This window comes from Phaseolus vulgaris, chromosome 5, assembly GCF_051622355.1.
Source record: "Phaseolus vulgaris cultivar YP4 chromosome 5, ASM5162235v1, whole genome shotgun sequence".
NCBI lineage: Eukaryota > Viridiplantae > Streptophyta > Magnoliopsida > Fabales > Fabaceae > Phaseolus > Phaseolus vulgaris.
In genome coordinates, this window is record NC_143502.1 from 39,547,228 (window position 1) to 39,566,159 (window position 18,932).

The 18,932-nt window shown below is 30.0% G+C and overlaps 2 protein-coding genes across 6 annotated transcripts; both read left to right on the forward strand.

The window, feature by feature from the left end:
• Positions 1-9,681: 9,681 nt before the first annotated feature.
• Positions 9,682-15,663, forward strand: LOC137835753 (auxin response factor 4). 5 transcript variants are annotated; one of them, XM_068644386.2, is made up of 12 exons: positions 9,682-10,606; positions 10,735-10,791; positions 10,934-11,119; positions 11,231-11,315; positions 11,414-11,504; positions 12,129-12,293; positions 13,384-13,503; positions 13,590-13,668; positions 13,839-14,001; positions 14,111-14,889; positions 14,979-15,170; positions 15,376-15,663. In XM_068644386.2, exons 1-11 carry the CDS (start codon positions 10,268-10,270, stop codon positions 15,060-15,062), a joined length of 2,148 nt encoding a protein of 715 aa, XP_068500487.2. In that variant the 5' UTR covers positions 9,682-10,267; the 3' UTR covers positions 15,063-15,170; positions 15,376-15,663. The 5 variants fall into 5 exon arrangements, with proteins under 5 accessions (XP_068500487.2, XP_068500488.2, XP_068500489.2 ...); XM_068644387.2 differs by having other exon boundaries at positions 14,120-14,889; XM_068644388.2 differs by having other exon boundaries at positions 14,123-14,889.
• LOC150027633 (auxin response factor 4-like) lies at positions 14,979-15,663 on the forward strand. The gene is made up of 2 exons (XM_090302445.1): positions 14,979-15,170; positions 15,376-15,663. Exons 1-2 carry the CDS (start codon positions 15,076-15,078, stop codon positions 15,557-15,559), a joined length of 279 nt encoding a protein of 92 aa, XP_090158571.1. The 5' UTR covers positions 14,979-15,075; the 3' UTR covers positions 15,560-15,663.
• Positions 15,664-18,932: the final 3,269 nt, after the last annotated feature.

The following is an 18,932-nucleotide window of genomic DNA, read 5'->3' on the forward strand; positions in this document are numbered from 1 at the left end:
AAAATCTTCCAAAATAAAAAATATGGATACACATACTCACTGTGTGCCCGCTAGTTAAATATAAAGAGTTATGATTTTATGAAAATAACATTAGACAATAAATAAAATGCAATAATAATATATATATATATATTTATTTATTTAATTATGTAATTGTATTGGGTGATATCCATAGTATGCGCTTTTGTATAAAAAAGTTAGAACGTACATATCTATTTTTGATAAAAATAATAATATATATTTATTAAACATACATCCAATCTTAAAATAATGGATAATTTATATATAAATAAAAACTATTAAAACAAAAAAAGAAGTCATTTGATTATTGATTGATACTTTTAATAGTTAAATTTACTTAAAATTAATAGTTAAATTTACTTAAAATTTTAATAAATGTCAAAATTTTAATAGTTAAATTTACTTAAAATTAATACTTGTTAATTTGTATGTTTTCTCACACGTGACGTGATATTTTCTAATGATTATTAGTAGGCCTCTTTCAATCCATGTACTGAAGTGAGACATGATACAAAACATAACCTTTGTTATAACAAAAAATATATACTAAGAGAGTGAACAAAAATATAAAAATGTGATTTAAACAAAACTAAATGTACATAAATATTTACTAAGCTAAAATATTTAATTTATTAAATACTCAATTCAAAAGAAAATATATTATTTACTCAATAAAAATCATGATATATTAAAATTTATTTAAATCTTATAAAATATAGAATTAGATTAATTTTAATTAAAAATAAATTATTATTTTTGCCACGAAGTATTATAGTATAATATATATATATATATATATATATATATATATATGTATATATATATATAACTTCAAAATATCATATTTGACTATTTTGTTGCTGATAAAAAGTTGCTTTTAAAAGATCATTAATAAAACTTAGCGTATGTTGAAATTAAGTAAGACAATATACATTTGTGTTTTTTTTGGTGAATGGGGAAATTTATTTAATCCTAGAAGCTTATAGAAAACAAAATATCTTACTGTTATAATTTAACTATTGCAAAGGTGGATTTTTTATTCATTTTTTTCTTTATTTACGACGGGAAAATTCACGTAATAAGTTACTTTTAAAATACAAAAAAACAATAGAAAATTATTTTATTTCTCCTTAAAATATAATGTATAGAAATTAAAAATATTAATTATTACATTGATATGAATATTAATAGAAATGAATTTGTATATTATTTATCTCATATAATTATTTGATGTTCTGATATTATATATTAATATTGAAATGAAATTTGAACAAACATGTCAAGATAAATAAAAATACGCATAGAGAGATGAGTGTACATGCTCATTCGCATCACACAATTCAATAGTGAATTTAGTTCTTATTTTAAAACAGTTTTAATTTTAACATATTAAATTTTTATTGTAAAAAGTACACACCACTAAAAATATTTCCAAGTTAAAATAAAATTAATAATCAAATTTTAAGTGTCTCGTAAATTAAATCCAAATGACAGTATTGAATATTAATTTATAAAATAATATTTGTTTCATTCATTATGTAAAATCTCATCTTTCATTTACATTCTTCCATTTTTTCACTTTTTTTAAGATATATTGAGTCCATTTATAATATAATGTCATAAATAATAATTAAATAAATAATTATTTTCGTAACCTTCACTCTTGAACTCGACCAACTAGTCTAAAACTTTTAAACCTAAAAATTTGTTATTAAGTTACTTGAAACTAGTTTTCAGTTTTCGCGGATTAAATCTGTTTAGTTTAAATCTTAATGTTTACTTGTTGCACCCCTTGCTTTGTATATTAATGGGCTTTTAAGATATTTTTGTTAATGCAGCCTTAAATTTGTAGGCCTTATGGCTCCCCTTATTTTCTGTTTATAGTGGGCTTTCCAGAATCATTTTTCTGAATGCAGCCCAAAACTCAAGGCTTTATTTTCTTAATATTTATATAATATTCAACTTTTTTACATATTATTATATTAATATTAGGTTTATTTTTTTATTTTATAAAAAAATTCATGTTAGACATTACTATGTAATTTGACATCTCAGTTAGACTCACACCTCAAGTAACAACAATCATTTGTCATGATATAAAAAATTATTATTATTAAAAAAAATAAAAAATAAAGAAAATACAAAAATATTGGAGAGTTAGACCAAAATTCATATATTAATTTAAAAACATAGATTTTTTATTTATTTTAAATACAATTCACTTGTTCTTATAAAAATATAAAATTAAATTTAAAATCCAACCCAAATATTTAAATTTAAATTTCTAAATTATTTTTATAAAAAAATATCAATTTAAATTATAAATCTGATTCAAATATTTAAATTTGGATTGAATTGTATAAAATCTAATCCATAGATCCTTAACTACTAATAGTACATGTGAATTTTCTTTTAATTATGAACTAAGAATTCTGAAGGGCAAAACTTTGAAATTAACCTTTGTGTGGGAGTGGAAGTTAGGTGTCAACTACATTCTTCACCCACAATTTTCATATCTTAACCTGTGACCTTATTATAAGTAAAGTTTGTATACAATTAGGTTTATTTCATTATCTTTTTGCTTCTGTATTTTTTTAAAGGCGAAGTTAAATAATATTTTAAAATTAAGAAATTTAACAACCTGATTTTCATAATATAATAAAGAAAAAATAATATTTTTAAAAAAAGAGAAATAATTTTTCATATCTATCACTTTCTCTCTCTTTTTTTTTATCCCTTCTCTCTTTCCATTCCCTTTTTTCTTAAATTGAAAAAAAAAATTATTGTATTTTTAATACCCTCACTTTAATCTCTAAAACTAAAAAATAGATAAAGCACACATACAACTTTGATAAACCATCACACAAATCTTAGTTATTACTCCTAAGTTTTCAATCTTTATCACTAAAATACTAACAGACAAAATGAGTTATCACATCTTCTGACTTTAATAAAGAGTAATGTTCAAGTTAGGAGAAAAAGAAGTATGTTATTATAACAAAAAAAATATTAATGTTCTCAATTTTTATTAATTAATACTATAAAAAAATAATAACTAATTTAAAGATAAAAAAATTAATCATTATTTTGACTATATTAATTAAATAAGATATTATTTTATAAACAAAAAATTTATTAATATCTAAAATAATTTCTATTATTAATAAAATCTTATAAAGTAATTTTCAAATTGCTATTTAATATTAGTTACTAATATCTTTATATTCTAAATTAGTTACTAGTCTTTATATTCTAAATTAGTTACTAATTTATAATTTAAAATAGTTAGTAATTAAAATTTTGATAGTTAATATTAAATATTAATTTAAAAACTACTTTATAAACTTCTAATTTATTTTTATTAAAAATTATTTTCAATCGCAATAATTATTTTTTTATAAAATAATATTTAACTTTCTTGATATAATGATTTTTTTTTTAATCTATACGTTATTTAATGATCTTTTTAAGTATAGATTAAGGCAATCTTACAAAGATTTGGTGGTAATGAATGATGTTGAAACATATCTAAACATGAATCCAATTAAATCTTGGATCTATAATTAGGGTTGATGAAAATTAGTATAGTATCCAACCAAGGATAATGACTCTTAAGTATGGAACTTTATTTTCTTTGTTTGATGTGTGCAATGGGAAATGAAAGTGAGTAATGATGGGATGGTGTTTGTCTCCTTTGATGTACCCACCAGGTGTTTGTTTTTGGAACTAAGCCAAAGCTTTATAATAAGCCACACCAAAGTCCTCATTAGACACTAACACACTTTCATCCACCAATTATTTTGCCTTCCCTATTTACATCATTTCCCAACCAATGTTACTTCTACTTTTACTTATCCAAACAACACTTAATTAATAGCCACACAAATTCCATCTTCATTAAATACTATCATATTCTTATGCCCTCAATTAAACCAACCCTCACCCTTTTCTTTAGATCTTTAGATTCCACTTTTATAAATTAATAATTCTCACTGTTCATTTTGTTTTATTTCGATACCTTTATGTTCAATGAGAATTTTGACAATTACTTTCCAACTACTCATTTAATACATTCTTTTTCCAATTACTTCCAAGATTCTTAACTTTTCTAATACAGTTTAAAATTATTTCATCAATAAATAATAATTTTAAAATAAGAAACTATTTTATTTATCTAAAATAAATTCTTATCTTCAAATGAGACCATGTTTTCAATTTCACATTTCACAGTGTAATAATAAATAATAATATCAATATTCACTAAAAAAATCATTAAATAGAAATTAATTTTAAAGATAAAAATAGTTATTCATTCTATTAACTAAATTAAATATTAATTTAAAAACTAAAAAAATTATTGATATCTTAAGATAATTAAAAATAATAATTCTCAAGGTAATTAAAAATAATAATTCTTAAGAATAATTACGAAATTAGGTACATTAAAATTTTATCCAGAATTTTTTTTTTATTAAAGGTTAAAGTTATTAACTTTAAAGAATCAAAATGTATAATAAATGCCAAATATATTTAGAAATCTAATGTTTTACCTTAATCAGTAAGCAATAAATTATTATCATTATATACTTATTTAATATTTTTCAGATTCCTTACTTTTGTTTTTATCACCAGCCTTTGTATTTTAACCAAAATGTTCACATAGAATGCAAAAAATTAGGTGTAAGAAATTATGTAAAAAATGTACAATAAAACCTAAAAAGATGGATATAGATAAAAACGTTAAAATGAACTTAATCATGAAAGGCTCTAACTTTTTATTTTATATTAAAAAAAATTAAACTATACCTTCACTTTCGGTAAGAAAAGATTCCTTAAATTGCAAAACTCATCATTAATTAACAGTGGGTTTAACTTCAAATATAAACAATCCATCATTAATCCCCTGTTTAAGAAAATTAATAACCCTAGAAAAGGGTCATTAGATATTTAAGAAATTATAAAAAAAATTGAAAAGGGCGCATGCACTTAAAAAGATGGAATCTCTCAAACAAGACTGTTATTGTCAGTGTCCTAAATCAAGAAGATAAAGGTCACAAACACACATACACACACAAAAGAGAGAAAATTATTATTGAACTGAATAACAGTACCAATAAATGAGTGTGAGAAGCAGAGAAAGAGAGAAACAGAAAGAAAATAAAAATAAAAGTAAGAGAGAGAATAAGAAAAAAAAAATGTTATGTTGTGTCATGTGATAAAAATAGAAAAATAAAATAGAGGTTTCTATAGATAGATATATGAAAATTTATTCTCATCTGGTGGCAGACATCAAGAATTGCACACTATATATAACTAATTTTAGTCTTTGTTTAAGGTCTTGTGCTGCATATTTGCATCTTTTTTTAGGTTTATACTTTATACCCAAATTTATATATAAATAAATACCCTACTAATGAAAATAATACCCAAATAGAAAGAAGTATCTAAAATTTACTAATTTTTTTAGTTCAATTATGATATTATTATAAGAAAATTATGAAATAGAAATCAATTTTAAGTAAAAAAATAATTAGTTGTTATAGTGACTAAATTATATACCAGAGACTAATTTTTTTTATTTTATTTATAAATCAGTTTTTATTATTGCTAATTTTTTTTCTAAATTAGTATCTAATTAGCAACCAAATTTTTTACTATCAAATTTAGAATCTAAATAATTGGTAGTTAAAACCTTGGTTGCTAATTAGATAATAATTTAGAAACTATTTAACAATAATAAAGACTAATTTAGAAACCATTTTTTTTAGTTTCTAAAACGATCTCTAATTTAATTATTATATCAACTAATTATTTTTTGTCTCTAAAATTAGTTTCTATTTTATGTTTTTTTTTAAATGTATATTTGTAAACAATTTCTAAACTAACTCAATCTCCGAATATCATCTTATGTTAAAAATGTGAGTTTTAAGTTTATTTCACGATCTATAAAATAAAATAATGTTTTTATTTATTTTTAGCAGCATTACATTCACTTTTATAAAATATATTTGTCTATAATCAATGATCTTCAAGCACTTTTAAAGTGATTATTAAGGAAACTAATGGGTGCATTGGTTGATTTAATGTAAGGAAATAACAAAATAATTATTGTCGGTGAGATATATTAATAAAGCAATATAGAAATGGTGTTTTTGTTTGGCCTTGATGTTGGCATACGAAAAGAGAAATAAGAAGCGATTTTGAATATTTGAGTCAATATAAGGCCACTTTTGATGTGGACTAAACCAACTTTTTTTTATGAAACTTGCATGACTTTAGCACGAGGACAGACAAACCTTTAAGTCACGTCCATATCTAATTGTCTACTATCCCTTTGTAGCCATGTGAAGATATATGCATATATCTATATTCTGTGCCCTTTTATAACTCACTTAATGCACTACCCAAGAAAAAAATACACCCATTAATTTACCAAATGCAATTCTTCAAAACTAACTACTTAGAATTATAAATTACATATATCACTTTTTTATCACTAAATAAATAAATAAATAGAAACATTTTATGGATGTTCCAATGTATAATTTGAATCAAAATCTCACAATAGAACTTCAAGTATGTTTTTTTTATTAGCATAAGGCAATAAAATTAAATAGACTCACCTCAGTAATGGTCTAACCCTTATACGAAATAAAACAGTTCAAAAAGTATCTATAGTATACACATCAAAACCAAAAAGAAAATTCTTGGTTGTCTACCCCAACTCTACCACCAAAGAAAAAATAGAAAGATCAAGGATCAACCTTTTTAGAGACATTAAATCGAATTTATACATATCAAGAGTTCTAAGCACCAATCAGATATCGAGAAACTCACTGATAGTATCTTTGAAGAGATCCAAGATCAAACATTAACCTATGTAATATGATTAATCACTCCATCTTTAAATAAACAATATATTTTTGACTAAGCAAAATTAGAATGTATGTAGTTATGTGTAAAAAGGTTGAAATATCATTAAAATATTTCACGTTTATTTATTTATTTGTTTTGAAAGAAAAAAAAAAAACCTCCACAATAGTGGTATCTATCACCCCAATTAACTAATAGAAATCAATTAATCATGTTCTTAGAACATTAATGTGATGATTTCGAAAGCAATAGAAATCTATTCATCCATTCTATACGACAACAAAGTTAGAATTTCGAAAGCATCCTTTGGTAGACGCTTGCAGCTTTTACGAACTGGGAAGAGTATAACTTTGCAATGCATACACATTATGAAACCCTAGCTATAGTATCTATGCAGTGTGTTTTTACTATTAAAGGAAGAACACTGATTTTCATTTTATTCCAATGGTTTCATTAAGCATAGAAAAATATGCTAACATCTTAATGTTTAGTTATTTCACACCACCAATCACTCTAACTATTCTGCGTATTCTTTCTTGTACAAATAAATAAATAAATAAATATATATATATATATATATATATATATATATATGTTTATAACCTCGTCGATAATGACATATGATTGCGTTAACACCTTTTGAAAACAACTATTTAGAAAAGTAAAAGTAAAAAAAGTGAAATTAACCCGTGCATGCCATATTTATCTGATATTACTTTATGAAAAGATGTTACTGAAAGCATTATTAGGAATCACTTATTATGGGAGTGTTTTTTATTATGTGTGCACTGAAAAAGTGATACAATTGAAAGGGGAAAATGTTTATAGTTTTTCAAAAGCTCTTGAAAAGCGTTGTCTTATTTTATGTTATCTTAGATAATCTGAGAAGAAGCTGTTGTAATCCAACTGTTATAGCAGCTTCTTTATATCTGAACATGATGATTAGTATTTTGAGTTTTGTATCTATTTGACGTTTTACCTACAAAGAATATGAAGATTGTTGAATCGAATTTAATAACTCAAAGGAGGATAAAATTCAAAACCTACACTAATTACTCAAACCTTTCATTATTATTTTACACAAGTTAAGCAACCCTTCGTCAACAAAACCTAGTTGACCCTTTAATTGCTTGCTATATAATAAAGACATGAATATGTCTATCTACCATACTTTAACATCACAAAAGTAGCATTTAAAGATCCTGTCGTGTTCGATTCATTTCAGTCTGCAAGTTTTGTCAAGTTTGAGCCAATTCTATATAGGTTCCAATTGTCAATTATATAGCTATTCATCATAATACATTTTAACTCTAATAACAGTGCTCATATGTTGTTGACAACCTTACACTATACTATAACTGAACTATATAATGTGAGAAATTTAATAATAAAGTAGTTGCTTAAAATCATATGATAATATTTTATAACTAAACAACAGTGTAAAATTATATTGAAGTGACTGTGAGTGCATGACTTCCTTTTATAACCAAAACATATTTTAAACTTGTTTGTGCAGTCTTTTGATATTAAGGTAAAATGTTCAATAAAACACAAGTGAGAAACAGACATGTTCTTTGAACTAGTTTGGATAGGTGAACCCCATTTGCAGTTAGATTTATTTTACCCCTGGAGTAGTACAGACACAAAGTGATGGGGATGAAGGGTCTATTTAGGTAGAAAAAAACAGAAAAATGAAGGACAAGTGAGTAAGAGAGTTGCAGGCGCGTGAGTTGCAGTTGAAAGCTTGATGAGTAGAAACATATGAAAAAAGGAAAGAGTGATGAGACATGAGATATGTAAAAGAGAGAGAGAGTGTGTGTGTGTGAGTGCTCTTTCTTTCTCTTTCTAAAGTCTGAGAAACTTATTAGGATCAGGAGCCCTAACAGCAAACAAAATGCCTCCCAACTCTACTCTACACATTCTCACTTTGCTCTAACTAAAGAGTCTTTCCTACGTTCAAAATCAATGCATGCATGGTAAATTTTGGATATGTTTGACCCTAAGATCAAGTTTTTCACTCACCATACACCACATGATCATATTTTTTCACAACATGCAAGATGGTAACAACCTATCTTTTACCACTTTGATAACTGTCATTTATAAGCATCAGTCACAGCATATATCAAAGAGGAGTTTTTTTTATCGATTAACCATATAGTACATGTTCAAATTAAAACTTAAAATGCTTTTATTTTAAAAAATGCATTTTTTAACTAGAATTTGTAAAACTGCTTCTGAATATACTGATAATACGTGCTAATTGAACCGATTTTTATATATAGTTTGGTGACATCAGTGATTAATAGTAATACAATTTTAAAGGGTGGTGATTTTATTAAATGAAGCAGTTTTGGCTGTATGTGTCGGATATCACACGCCTGGAAATCAAATCAGCCAAAAAAAGGTGGTTTTTTTTTTTCTGCTAATGATTTAGGAAATAAGCTCTTAAGTTTCAGTGGACTGGAGCTGAAACATGGTATTGATTGCTATAATATTAAGCACCTCATAAAAATTTTGGTGGGTTAAAGTGTCAAAGTGTCAGTTGAATTTTCTTATGTTTGAGAGAAAATAATGTTGCAGAAGATGTTTGAAATTTGATTTGATGAATACAATTTCAAAATGAAAAAAAAAATGTTTGTTTTTCCAATGATAATTTGGTGGATGGGTAACATATGAACATGAAATGAAAGGAGTGTTTTTGGTTGTGTTGTGTTGTGATGGTGGAGGGCCTGAGAAAGAAGTGAAGGAAATTATTAAGAAAGAAGAAAAGATAAAGTTAAGTGCAATGCAAAGTAAAGGAGAAGAGGGTGGGGAAGTGTGGGTTCTGTTCTGCCTTACCTGTCCCCCCACCCAACACACAACATACTCTCAAACACATACACTCACTCTCTTTCTCTCTCTAACACTTCTCCAACTACAACTCCAAAAGCCACTACCACATTGCCTTTTCTTGCCTTTTGTTTCTGTGCCTCCTATGCAATTGTCTATGTCTCCTGCTTCTGCTCCCTCTTCTCACTACCTTCAAATGGGGGTGGAATCATACTTTGAATTCCTTGTTATTATTTGATGGCCACTCTTTTTCTCATATTCTCTTCTCTTCTTCCCACCATGTCCTCTCTTCCACCCTTCCCCTGTTTCCTTTTTCTCCTTTCTGGTGTCCCTCCAAACATGAACTCCTTTTTCATGATTTGACCTCATTTCCATTTTGTTACAGTCCTCACTTTCTGGATTTCCTTTTCTTAGACCCACTTGATTGTACCCTTGGCTACCTTTATCCTCTCTTTCTTTCTTTCTTGTTTTTTATTCTCTTTGGTTCCCCATTTAGTCCCACTCTTCCACAAGAACCAGCAACCATCACACTGGAGCGTTCATGGAAATTGATCTGAACTATGCAGTGATTGAGGCTGAGAAGACCGCGTCTTGCAATGGTGAGTGTGGGAAAGGAGCTGCTTGCGTTTGCTCTCTGTCCTCTCCTACTTGTTCATCTTCTGGTTCCTCCTCCGCAAGTGTGTCCTCTTCTTATCTTGAACTCTGGCACGCTTGTGCTGGCCCTCTCACTTCCCTCCCAAAGAAAGGAAATGTGGTGGTGTATTTTCCCCAAGGGCACTTAGAACAAGCTTCATCTTTCGCTCCCTTTTCACCAATGGACATGCCAACCTATGATCTCCAGCCACAGATCTTCTGTAGAGTTGTCAATATTCAGTTACTTGTGAGTTCTCAAATTGAGAGTGAACTTGTATTTTACCTGCTTAATTCATTTAAACTTGCACCCTTGCATTGGTTCTATTTGTTTGGTTTAATTGTCTTCTTTTTTTTCATTTTACACTCTATGATTAGGCCAATAAGGAGAATGATGAGGTTTACACACAGGTCACTTTGCTCCCCCAGGCTGAGGTTGGTTTTTGTCATTTTTCTGTTGTGGTGCATCTTTGCTTAGTTTTTGTTCCCTGGAAGGATGAGAATATCTAATTAAATGCTTTGAGCATTGTTTGTAGTAGAAGGGCAGTAGTGGCTTGAAATCTTGGGTTGTGTTCAGTTGGCAGGGATGTATTTGGAGGGAAAAGAGCTTGAGGAATTGGGAGCAGATGAAGAGGGAAATGAAACAACACCTACAAAATCAACTCCTCACATGTTCTGCAAAACACTCACAGCCTCGGATACCAGCACTCATGGGGGGTTTTCTGTCCCTCGCAGAGCTGCTGAAGACTGTTTTCCTCCTTTGGTGTGACACCATGCTCTAGTTTGCATTCATAATTTCCAACACATGAAATTATTTAGGACTGGAGTTCCTTGTCTTCCTGGGGATGATGAATTGCTTTTGTGCTCACTGCAGGATTATAAGCAGCAAAGACCCTCTCAGGAGCTTGTTGCCAAAGATCTGCATGGTGTGCAGTGGAAATTTCGACATATTTATAGAGGTAAATGAAAAGAAATATTAAACAACTGTGTGTGGTTGGTTTCATAGTCATATATTGACTATGAATGATACAGAAAGTCCTTGTGCTAATTTTGTCAGGTCAGCCAAGGCGGCATCTGCTCACTACTGGCTGGAGTATTTTTGTTAGCCAAAAGAATCTTGTTTCTGGAGATGCAGTTCTCTTTCTAAGGTGAGTGTACATATCTATGCACATGACTGTGCTCAAGTAGGATTTTGTTTTAAGATTAAACAATATAAACACTCATAGTGTAAAGATTTTTTATGCAGTCACTCCATTACAAATTGTTATGAATAATAATTTTGTTGAATTTTTAAAATAATTACCTTAAAAGTTATATGAAAAGCTGATTTTTTATTGATTAACAATTTTAAAACTTTTTCATTGAGAGTGCATGTCTACTAAACTCTTATTTTAATTAGTATTGATTTGTTGTTCTTCTACTAGAATAATTAGTGTACATTCTTTGTCACAACTAGGAAAAACTCTCACTCGGCTTAAATATAAGCTAAAAAAACTTGGTTATGTAATTTAGGAAATGTCCTTCTTTACTTTATGAAATCAAGAACACTAAATTGACTATGAAACGAACCTTTTTAATCAGGGTGAAATTAAGTAACTTTAATTACATTTGAGTCTAGATCTAATACCAATTAGCATTAGAAATCCTAGAGAGAGAAAAACTTCTCATAATAGAACATTATCTAAACCTTTGATGCTTTTTGTTCACGAGGAAGCATGTGGAGAATGAGTGATAATAATATTATTATGGTTTTCTCATTAATATCTTTGTAGGGGTGAAAATGGAGAATTGAGATTGGGAATAAGAAGAGCTGCTCGACCAAGAAATGGTCTTCCTGAATCAATTGTTGGTAGCCAGAATTATTATCCCAATTTCCTTTCTTCTGTGGCCAATGCTATATCCGCCAAAAGCATGTTTCATGTTTTCTACAGTCCAAGGTATTACATTCATGAATCAGGAATTTTGGTCTTGCAAAATGTTTGAAGTTAACTCAAAAGTATTTAGCCTTTGATTGTCATTTTGTTGTGGCATTATGGATGAAACATCGATTTGCTGTATGTCATGATAACTTATCTGTCAATTGTAATCAACTCATAGTTATAATGAAAGTGAGTTATAGTATATTCTACCTTACCAGAAAATAGTTAAAACCACATAAAAGCATTGGTTCTTACATAGAAGAGCTAGATAGATAGTTCACATGTTATTCTTCCAGTTTGATACTGTGAAAATAAGAGACTTAATAGGCTAAAGGCTTTTCCAACCTTGTCAATTGTTAAGTAAGGGATTTAATGTTCAGAAGCAGACAAGAAAGCTTAACCAATTATCTGAGTGATGTCCAAAATATTTCCCAAACCATACATGGAGTGAATAGTGAGCTGTAAATAGAACTACACCAGCTGAGGTTCTTAGCTGAAATCATTTTAGTCATTGGTAAAATTATGTCCGTAGGATATTCCCACCAGGATTTAATCCAAGAGAGGATTGGACTATGGAAACTGCTGACCCTCCAGTAGAATCTGACAGACACAGACATGCTTTATTTCTCCATCTTGTCAATTATGAGAAAATTGGGGTCTTTCAACATTGGGAAGTGCAGGCCCTTGGAAGTTCCACAAGTTAGGGAGTGTATCGAGGGAAGAAATCTCTTATTTTATTCATAAGATACCAAGTTACTATTATTAACTTCATCCTTGCTTGGGAAGATTATTAGCATATATGCTTGTGGATGCAAGGATGATGAAGAGTTTTAGTTTAAGCAAAAATGAGAAATTGCTACGGTCATTCTGGACCTTAGATGATAAGATCTTAATAGCTTACTAGTTTTGATCTTAAGATCCTATGCTGAAATTGTTGAACTTTATTTGACTGTTATTTTGCCCAAAGGATCCTTACATTTTGAGCTTTCATTATATGTAAGGAGGCTTTCTCTGTTTCTTGTTTGATAAAGGATTTCAGCGTACTCATCATGACTGGCACAAGAGTCTAGCAAAAACTTGTAACGTATTTAAATTTGGTATAATACAGAGCAAGTCATGCGGATTTTGTTGTTCCCTACCAAAAATATGTCAAAAGCATAAAGAATCCAGTGACCATTGGGACAAGATTCAAAATGAGATTTGAAATGGATGAATCTCCGGAAAGAAGGTCAAGTACAACATATTTATTAAACTTTAACCATTATCAACCATGAACAATATTAAGTAATATGACATTTTCTACCTGTGTTGCAGGTGTACTAGTGGTATAGTGACTGGAACTAGTGATCTGGATCCCTATAAATGGCCTAAGTCAAAATGGAGGTGCTTGATGGTACAATTGCTATTTTTTACTAGCCTATTGGCTATATTTCACTCTAAACTGTTTGACATGCATCATCATATCCAGGGAATTTAAGGCTGTAATTAGACATTCCCAAGGAAGCTAGTTAGTACATTAATGCAGACCAATTGATGATAGTTTGTTACTGTGATATCCGACAGGTCAGATGGGATGAAGATATTGAGATTAATCATCAAGATAGAGTATCTCCTTGGGAGATCGATCCTTCTGCGTCTCTTCCTCCCTTGAGCATTCAATCCTCCAGAAGGCTGAAGAAACTGAGGCCAGGTCTGCAGGGTGCCTCACCCAGTCACCTCATCACTGGTATGAATCACATAATCCTACTGCCGAGATAGCCAAAGTGTGTTAAATCAGTCAACTTCAGGCATCCTAATTGTCCTCTGTTTATTTATTTTTGGTTTCTGCATGGGAGGTGTGGCAGCAGGAGGCAGTGGGTTTATGGACTCTGAGGAGTCCGTAAGATCATCCAAGGTCTTGCAAGGTCAAGAAAATTCAGGTTTTATGTCACTATATTATGGATGTGACACAGTAACTAAGCAGCCAGAATTTGAGATCAGATCTCCAACAAGTCATCCAAATTTTGCATCAACTGGAGTGAGAAAAATTGCTGCTGGTGAGTTTATGAGGGTTCACCCTTCTAGTTATGCAGGCTTTAGTGAAACTAACAGGTTTCCAAGGGTCTTGCAAAGTCAAGAAATATGTCAATTGAGATCGATGACAGGAAAGGTAGATTTGAACTTTGGTGCCTGGGGCAAACCCAGTTTGAGTTGCACAAATTACAACCTGCGACAGGCAACCATACCTAACTTTCACTCTTTAGGACCAGAAGTTATTCAAACTGCATATTTTCCTTATGGTGATATTCACAAAGCTGGCCAAGTTAGCGGCACCGGCATGATGTGCTCCAAAACCTCCAATTTCCAAGGAGAGAATGTCCCATTTAACTCTCCTTCCTCTCAGTCAGGGATCATGAGAAATGAAGTTGGACGGTCAGATGTCACAATCCCAAATGAGCAGAAGCTGCAGGACAATATTTCTGGTGCTGCTTCCTTAGGGGCGACCATGAGGATTCCAAATGATGACAATTTCAACGGGAAGGTAAAGGCTTGTAAACTATTTGGATTTCCCTTGTCCGGGGAAGCCACCACCCAAAATTTACAACAGAACTCAGCTAAAAGAAGTTGCACAAAGGTGAGCGATGATAGCAACAGAGTTATATTGTGATATGCCTTTTTCTCTTTGACAATTTGCCAACACATGTAACATAACACTGAATGAAGGTTCACAAGCAAGGTAGCTTAGTTGGAAGAGCCATTGATCTCTCGAGATTGAACAGCTACAGTGACCTGCTGATTGAACTATGAGAGACTATTTAGCATGGAAGGCCTTCTAAGAGATCCTAAGAAGGGATGGAGAATCCTGTACACTGACAGTGAAAATGACATCATGGTTGTGGGAGATGACCCGTGGCAGTAAGTAATCATCTTCCTTGACTCTTATCTGTCCCAATGCAGCTTTGCCACCTTTTACTCAGTTATCATAGACGATCATCATCACCTTATTGTACACATTTAACTGTTGAGACCGAAAATTCCTCATATCTGTTCCATCCTATAATCCTATGTTGTATTCTAGGTGAAATAAACTGAAAAACTGCATTTTGCCTTTTGTCTCTAGTGAGTTCTGCGAGGTGGTCTCGAAGATTCATATACATACACAAGAAGAAGTTGAGAAGATGACAATTGGGATGATCAATGATGATACCCAGAGTTGTTTGGAACAGGCACCAGTGATGATAGAAGCTTCTAAGTCTTCCTCCGTGGGCCAGCCAGATTCTTCTCCAACAGTGGTTAGAATATAGTTTGAGGGTTGTCTTAGGTGTTTTGATGTTGGCCAGTTTCTATGCTATATGATCAATACTATTTTGCACATATGTTGATTGCTACCACCATCAATTTCTATCTATGAGCTAAGATCAACAAGGTACGGGCATAACAAAAAATAATTTGATAATCATGCCTTCTAAATTTGCTGCATAAATGTTACTATGAAAAGTAACTTTGGAGTAAACTATTAAAACCTGCATGGTATAATCTCCTATAGTCTTAACATATTATACGTTTATTTTAATCACAATATTTAGGTTATTGAAACATTTTCACTAGAGTTATTAAGTTAATTGAAACGAAACCCTAAAAGGTTTAATCTTCAATAAGATAACAACTGACTGTACAATGTTCATGAATGTTTTTATCTTAAAAAGAAAATCCAACATATGATGCATTGTTATGTCAAAAAATTCATTCCATATTTAATATCACACTAAAATAAAATGAATATTTTTTATTTAATTTAACAACATCTCAAACAACTAATTTAAATATAATATAATTAACATAAAAAAAACATGTTATTTATTCTTTATAATATATTCTATATTTGTTATAACCTTTAACTAACCACAACGTTGGATTCATTCTTCATTAAGTTCCTTTGTATTTGTTCCTGTGTAACCATCAAAACATTTGGGATTAATATATCAAACTTAAGACTGTTTCTTCCTGCACCTCCATATCTTCTTCCGTCACCTCATACACAACATGAAAATACATTTTTGTCCTTCTTGTGTCACCCCATAGAGTAGTTTCCAGATTATGTAATTCGGAAACTCATTTGAAAAAAAACTTTCGGATTACATAATCCGGAAGTTAAATAAGACTTCCGAATCATGTAATCCGGAGAATAATCATGCATCTAAAAAATGGCTTTCGGATTATGTAATCCAGTAGCTACAAATTTTAAAAATAACTTCTGGATTACGTAATCTGGAATATTATAAAGGGGTATTTTTGAAAATTTGAAAACTTATGGAAGTGAGAGAAAAAGGTATGGAGGTGCAGGAAGAAACAGTCCAAACTTAAGTATTCTAATAGCTAACCAAATTTATTTACAAACTAATAATTTGAGGTAAGAAGTTTTAAAGTTTAAATAAACTAATTAAATTGTTACAAAATGTGATAGTTTAATAAGTAAACCCTTTAAGTATGTTGGGCAATCAAAGAGAAGCTTATTTCACACGTCAACTAAGCTTTTCATTTAACTCTTCCTTAAGACCTCAACCTTCCTTGTAAAAAATGATAGGATGAATATTTTTGTATGTGGGAGAATTGACGAGGGATCCTATATAATTTGTTTGCACCCAATGTTTTCAAATATAACTCTGATGTGAAATGAAAAATTATTTTTTTAAATTACTTTTTTAGTTTTTAAATAAGAGGGAGATGCAAATCAAAAATACATTTTCAATTTTTTATTTTTGAAACATTTTTTTAGATTTTGAAATCTCTTTCCTAAAATACGTCTTGAAAATTCTTTTTCTAAGCTGTTTTCGGAATTTCTTTACCGAAATACGTTTTCAATTTTTTTTTCTAGAATACATTTTTTGTATTCCAACATTGCTTTTCTAAGATTTTGGCTTTCAATTTTATTCAAAATTTCATTTTCAAAGCACGGAATCTCTTCGTCTAAAACTTATTTTTTAATTTCTGAAAGAAAGATAAATTCAAAAATCATTGGATACGGGTCAAGAATCAAAGAGTGCAAAGAGCAATTGCCTTTGTTTAAACTGGAAGTTTTGTAACTACACTAAATTCAAGCTCTGTCGGTCTTATATTGTTTTCTTAATTGAACTTTCACTTTAATGATATGTAAAATTTTACATTAAAAAATAAAACTGAAATTCTACTTCATGAGAGAGGGGGAGGAACGAGGGGAGTCACTTAGTTTTAAGTGTGACTGGCTTCATATCTGAACTACAGGGAGGCCAAACATTCGTGTACATATGAACATGCCATCATCAGCCATTCGACCTATTCTGCACCGCATCCTCCAAGAGGAATCAGCAACCATTACACAATAATAATTACATGAAAACCACGATCAAGAGACAATTGTGTTTCATTGGACCACACATTTGTACTTCTTGGGGTTAACCTGCGACTATAAATAGACGAATCCCCTCAAAGATAATGAATTTTGTATTCAAAATACTCCTTGTAATCTGATTTCTAATTAACTTCAACGTCAAAGTACTATATTGCAATTGCAAGTACTTTTCCAGAAGACCAAAAAGACGGCATTTTATGCAACGCATCCTCCAAGAGCAATTAGCAACATCATTGTACCACATTCGTACACCTTGAGGCCCAAACCTCCGACTTCCAATAGACAAGCCCCCTTTGGTCAAAGGTAATGAATATCATACCTAAACTAAACTTTACAATCTGATTCCTAACTAACTTTAGCTAGCGTCGAGTGTCATTGCAAATACACCTGTCAAAAGGAAAAAAAAAAACATTAGAACAGGAACACCGCGCCAATAAAAAGTCCCATTCGTGCAAGAACAATATCTAGTATCTAATGTGCTTTCCTCGTTCAACAATAGCACATGAAATCAACGTCTATTTTGAACTATATCTAGAATCATACTTTAAATCACTCGAGCACGAGATAATTTCATTCTACAGAAAAGAATCAGTCGTAAACGAATAAAGAAAATGCATAATGATCTTACATCTACATACACCATGAAAATAAATTTAGTTCGCGTTGCCCAAATTTGGACATGCTTTTTAATATAATACCAAAAACATGTAAGAAATATCAATCTTGGAAAATGAATATAAAACTACATAACATTGTATAAATATAAATATTAAAACAAAAACGGAACATGTCCTTAAACCATCAGAGAACCACAGTAACAATAGAAGATGGAAAATGGATGGCGGAAGTAAGAACGGTTTTGATGTACTATTTTTTAATAGTAAATATTTCACAACTTTTTCCGTAAATAAGCTAGCATTTTAATTTTCAAGATGAGTAATATTGTAGCACAAATGGTGCAAGAAAATAATATAGAACAAGGTCTAATTTAGACAAATAAAGTACCTCCTCTAAACATCTACTGTTTGGAAAAATTAAGAAAACTAGAACATCAATTAAAGTAAGAGAATTTTGTAACACGTTCCTTGTTTTCTTCCCCTGTTCCCGAACAGGGCAAAAAAATTCCGCTATATTGAAGGTCATATATTTCAACTACTTTACTCCAGCCGTGCAGACAGGAAATATGTTTATCCTCTCCAGGATATACAATCCAGGAGGCAACTTTAATGCCTAAATATATTACAAATATTGGCAACCATATATTACAAAATTGGGTGACTACCTGGGTG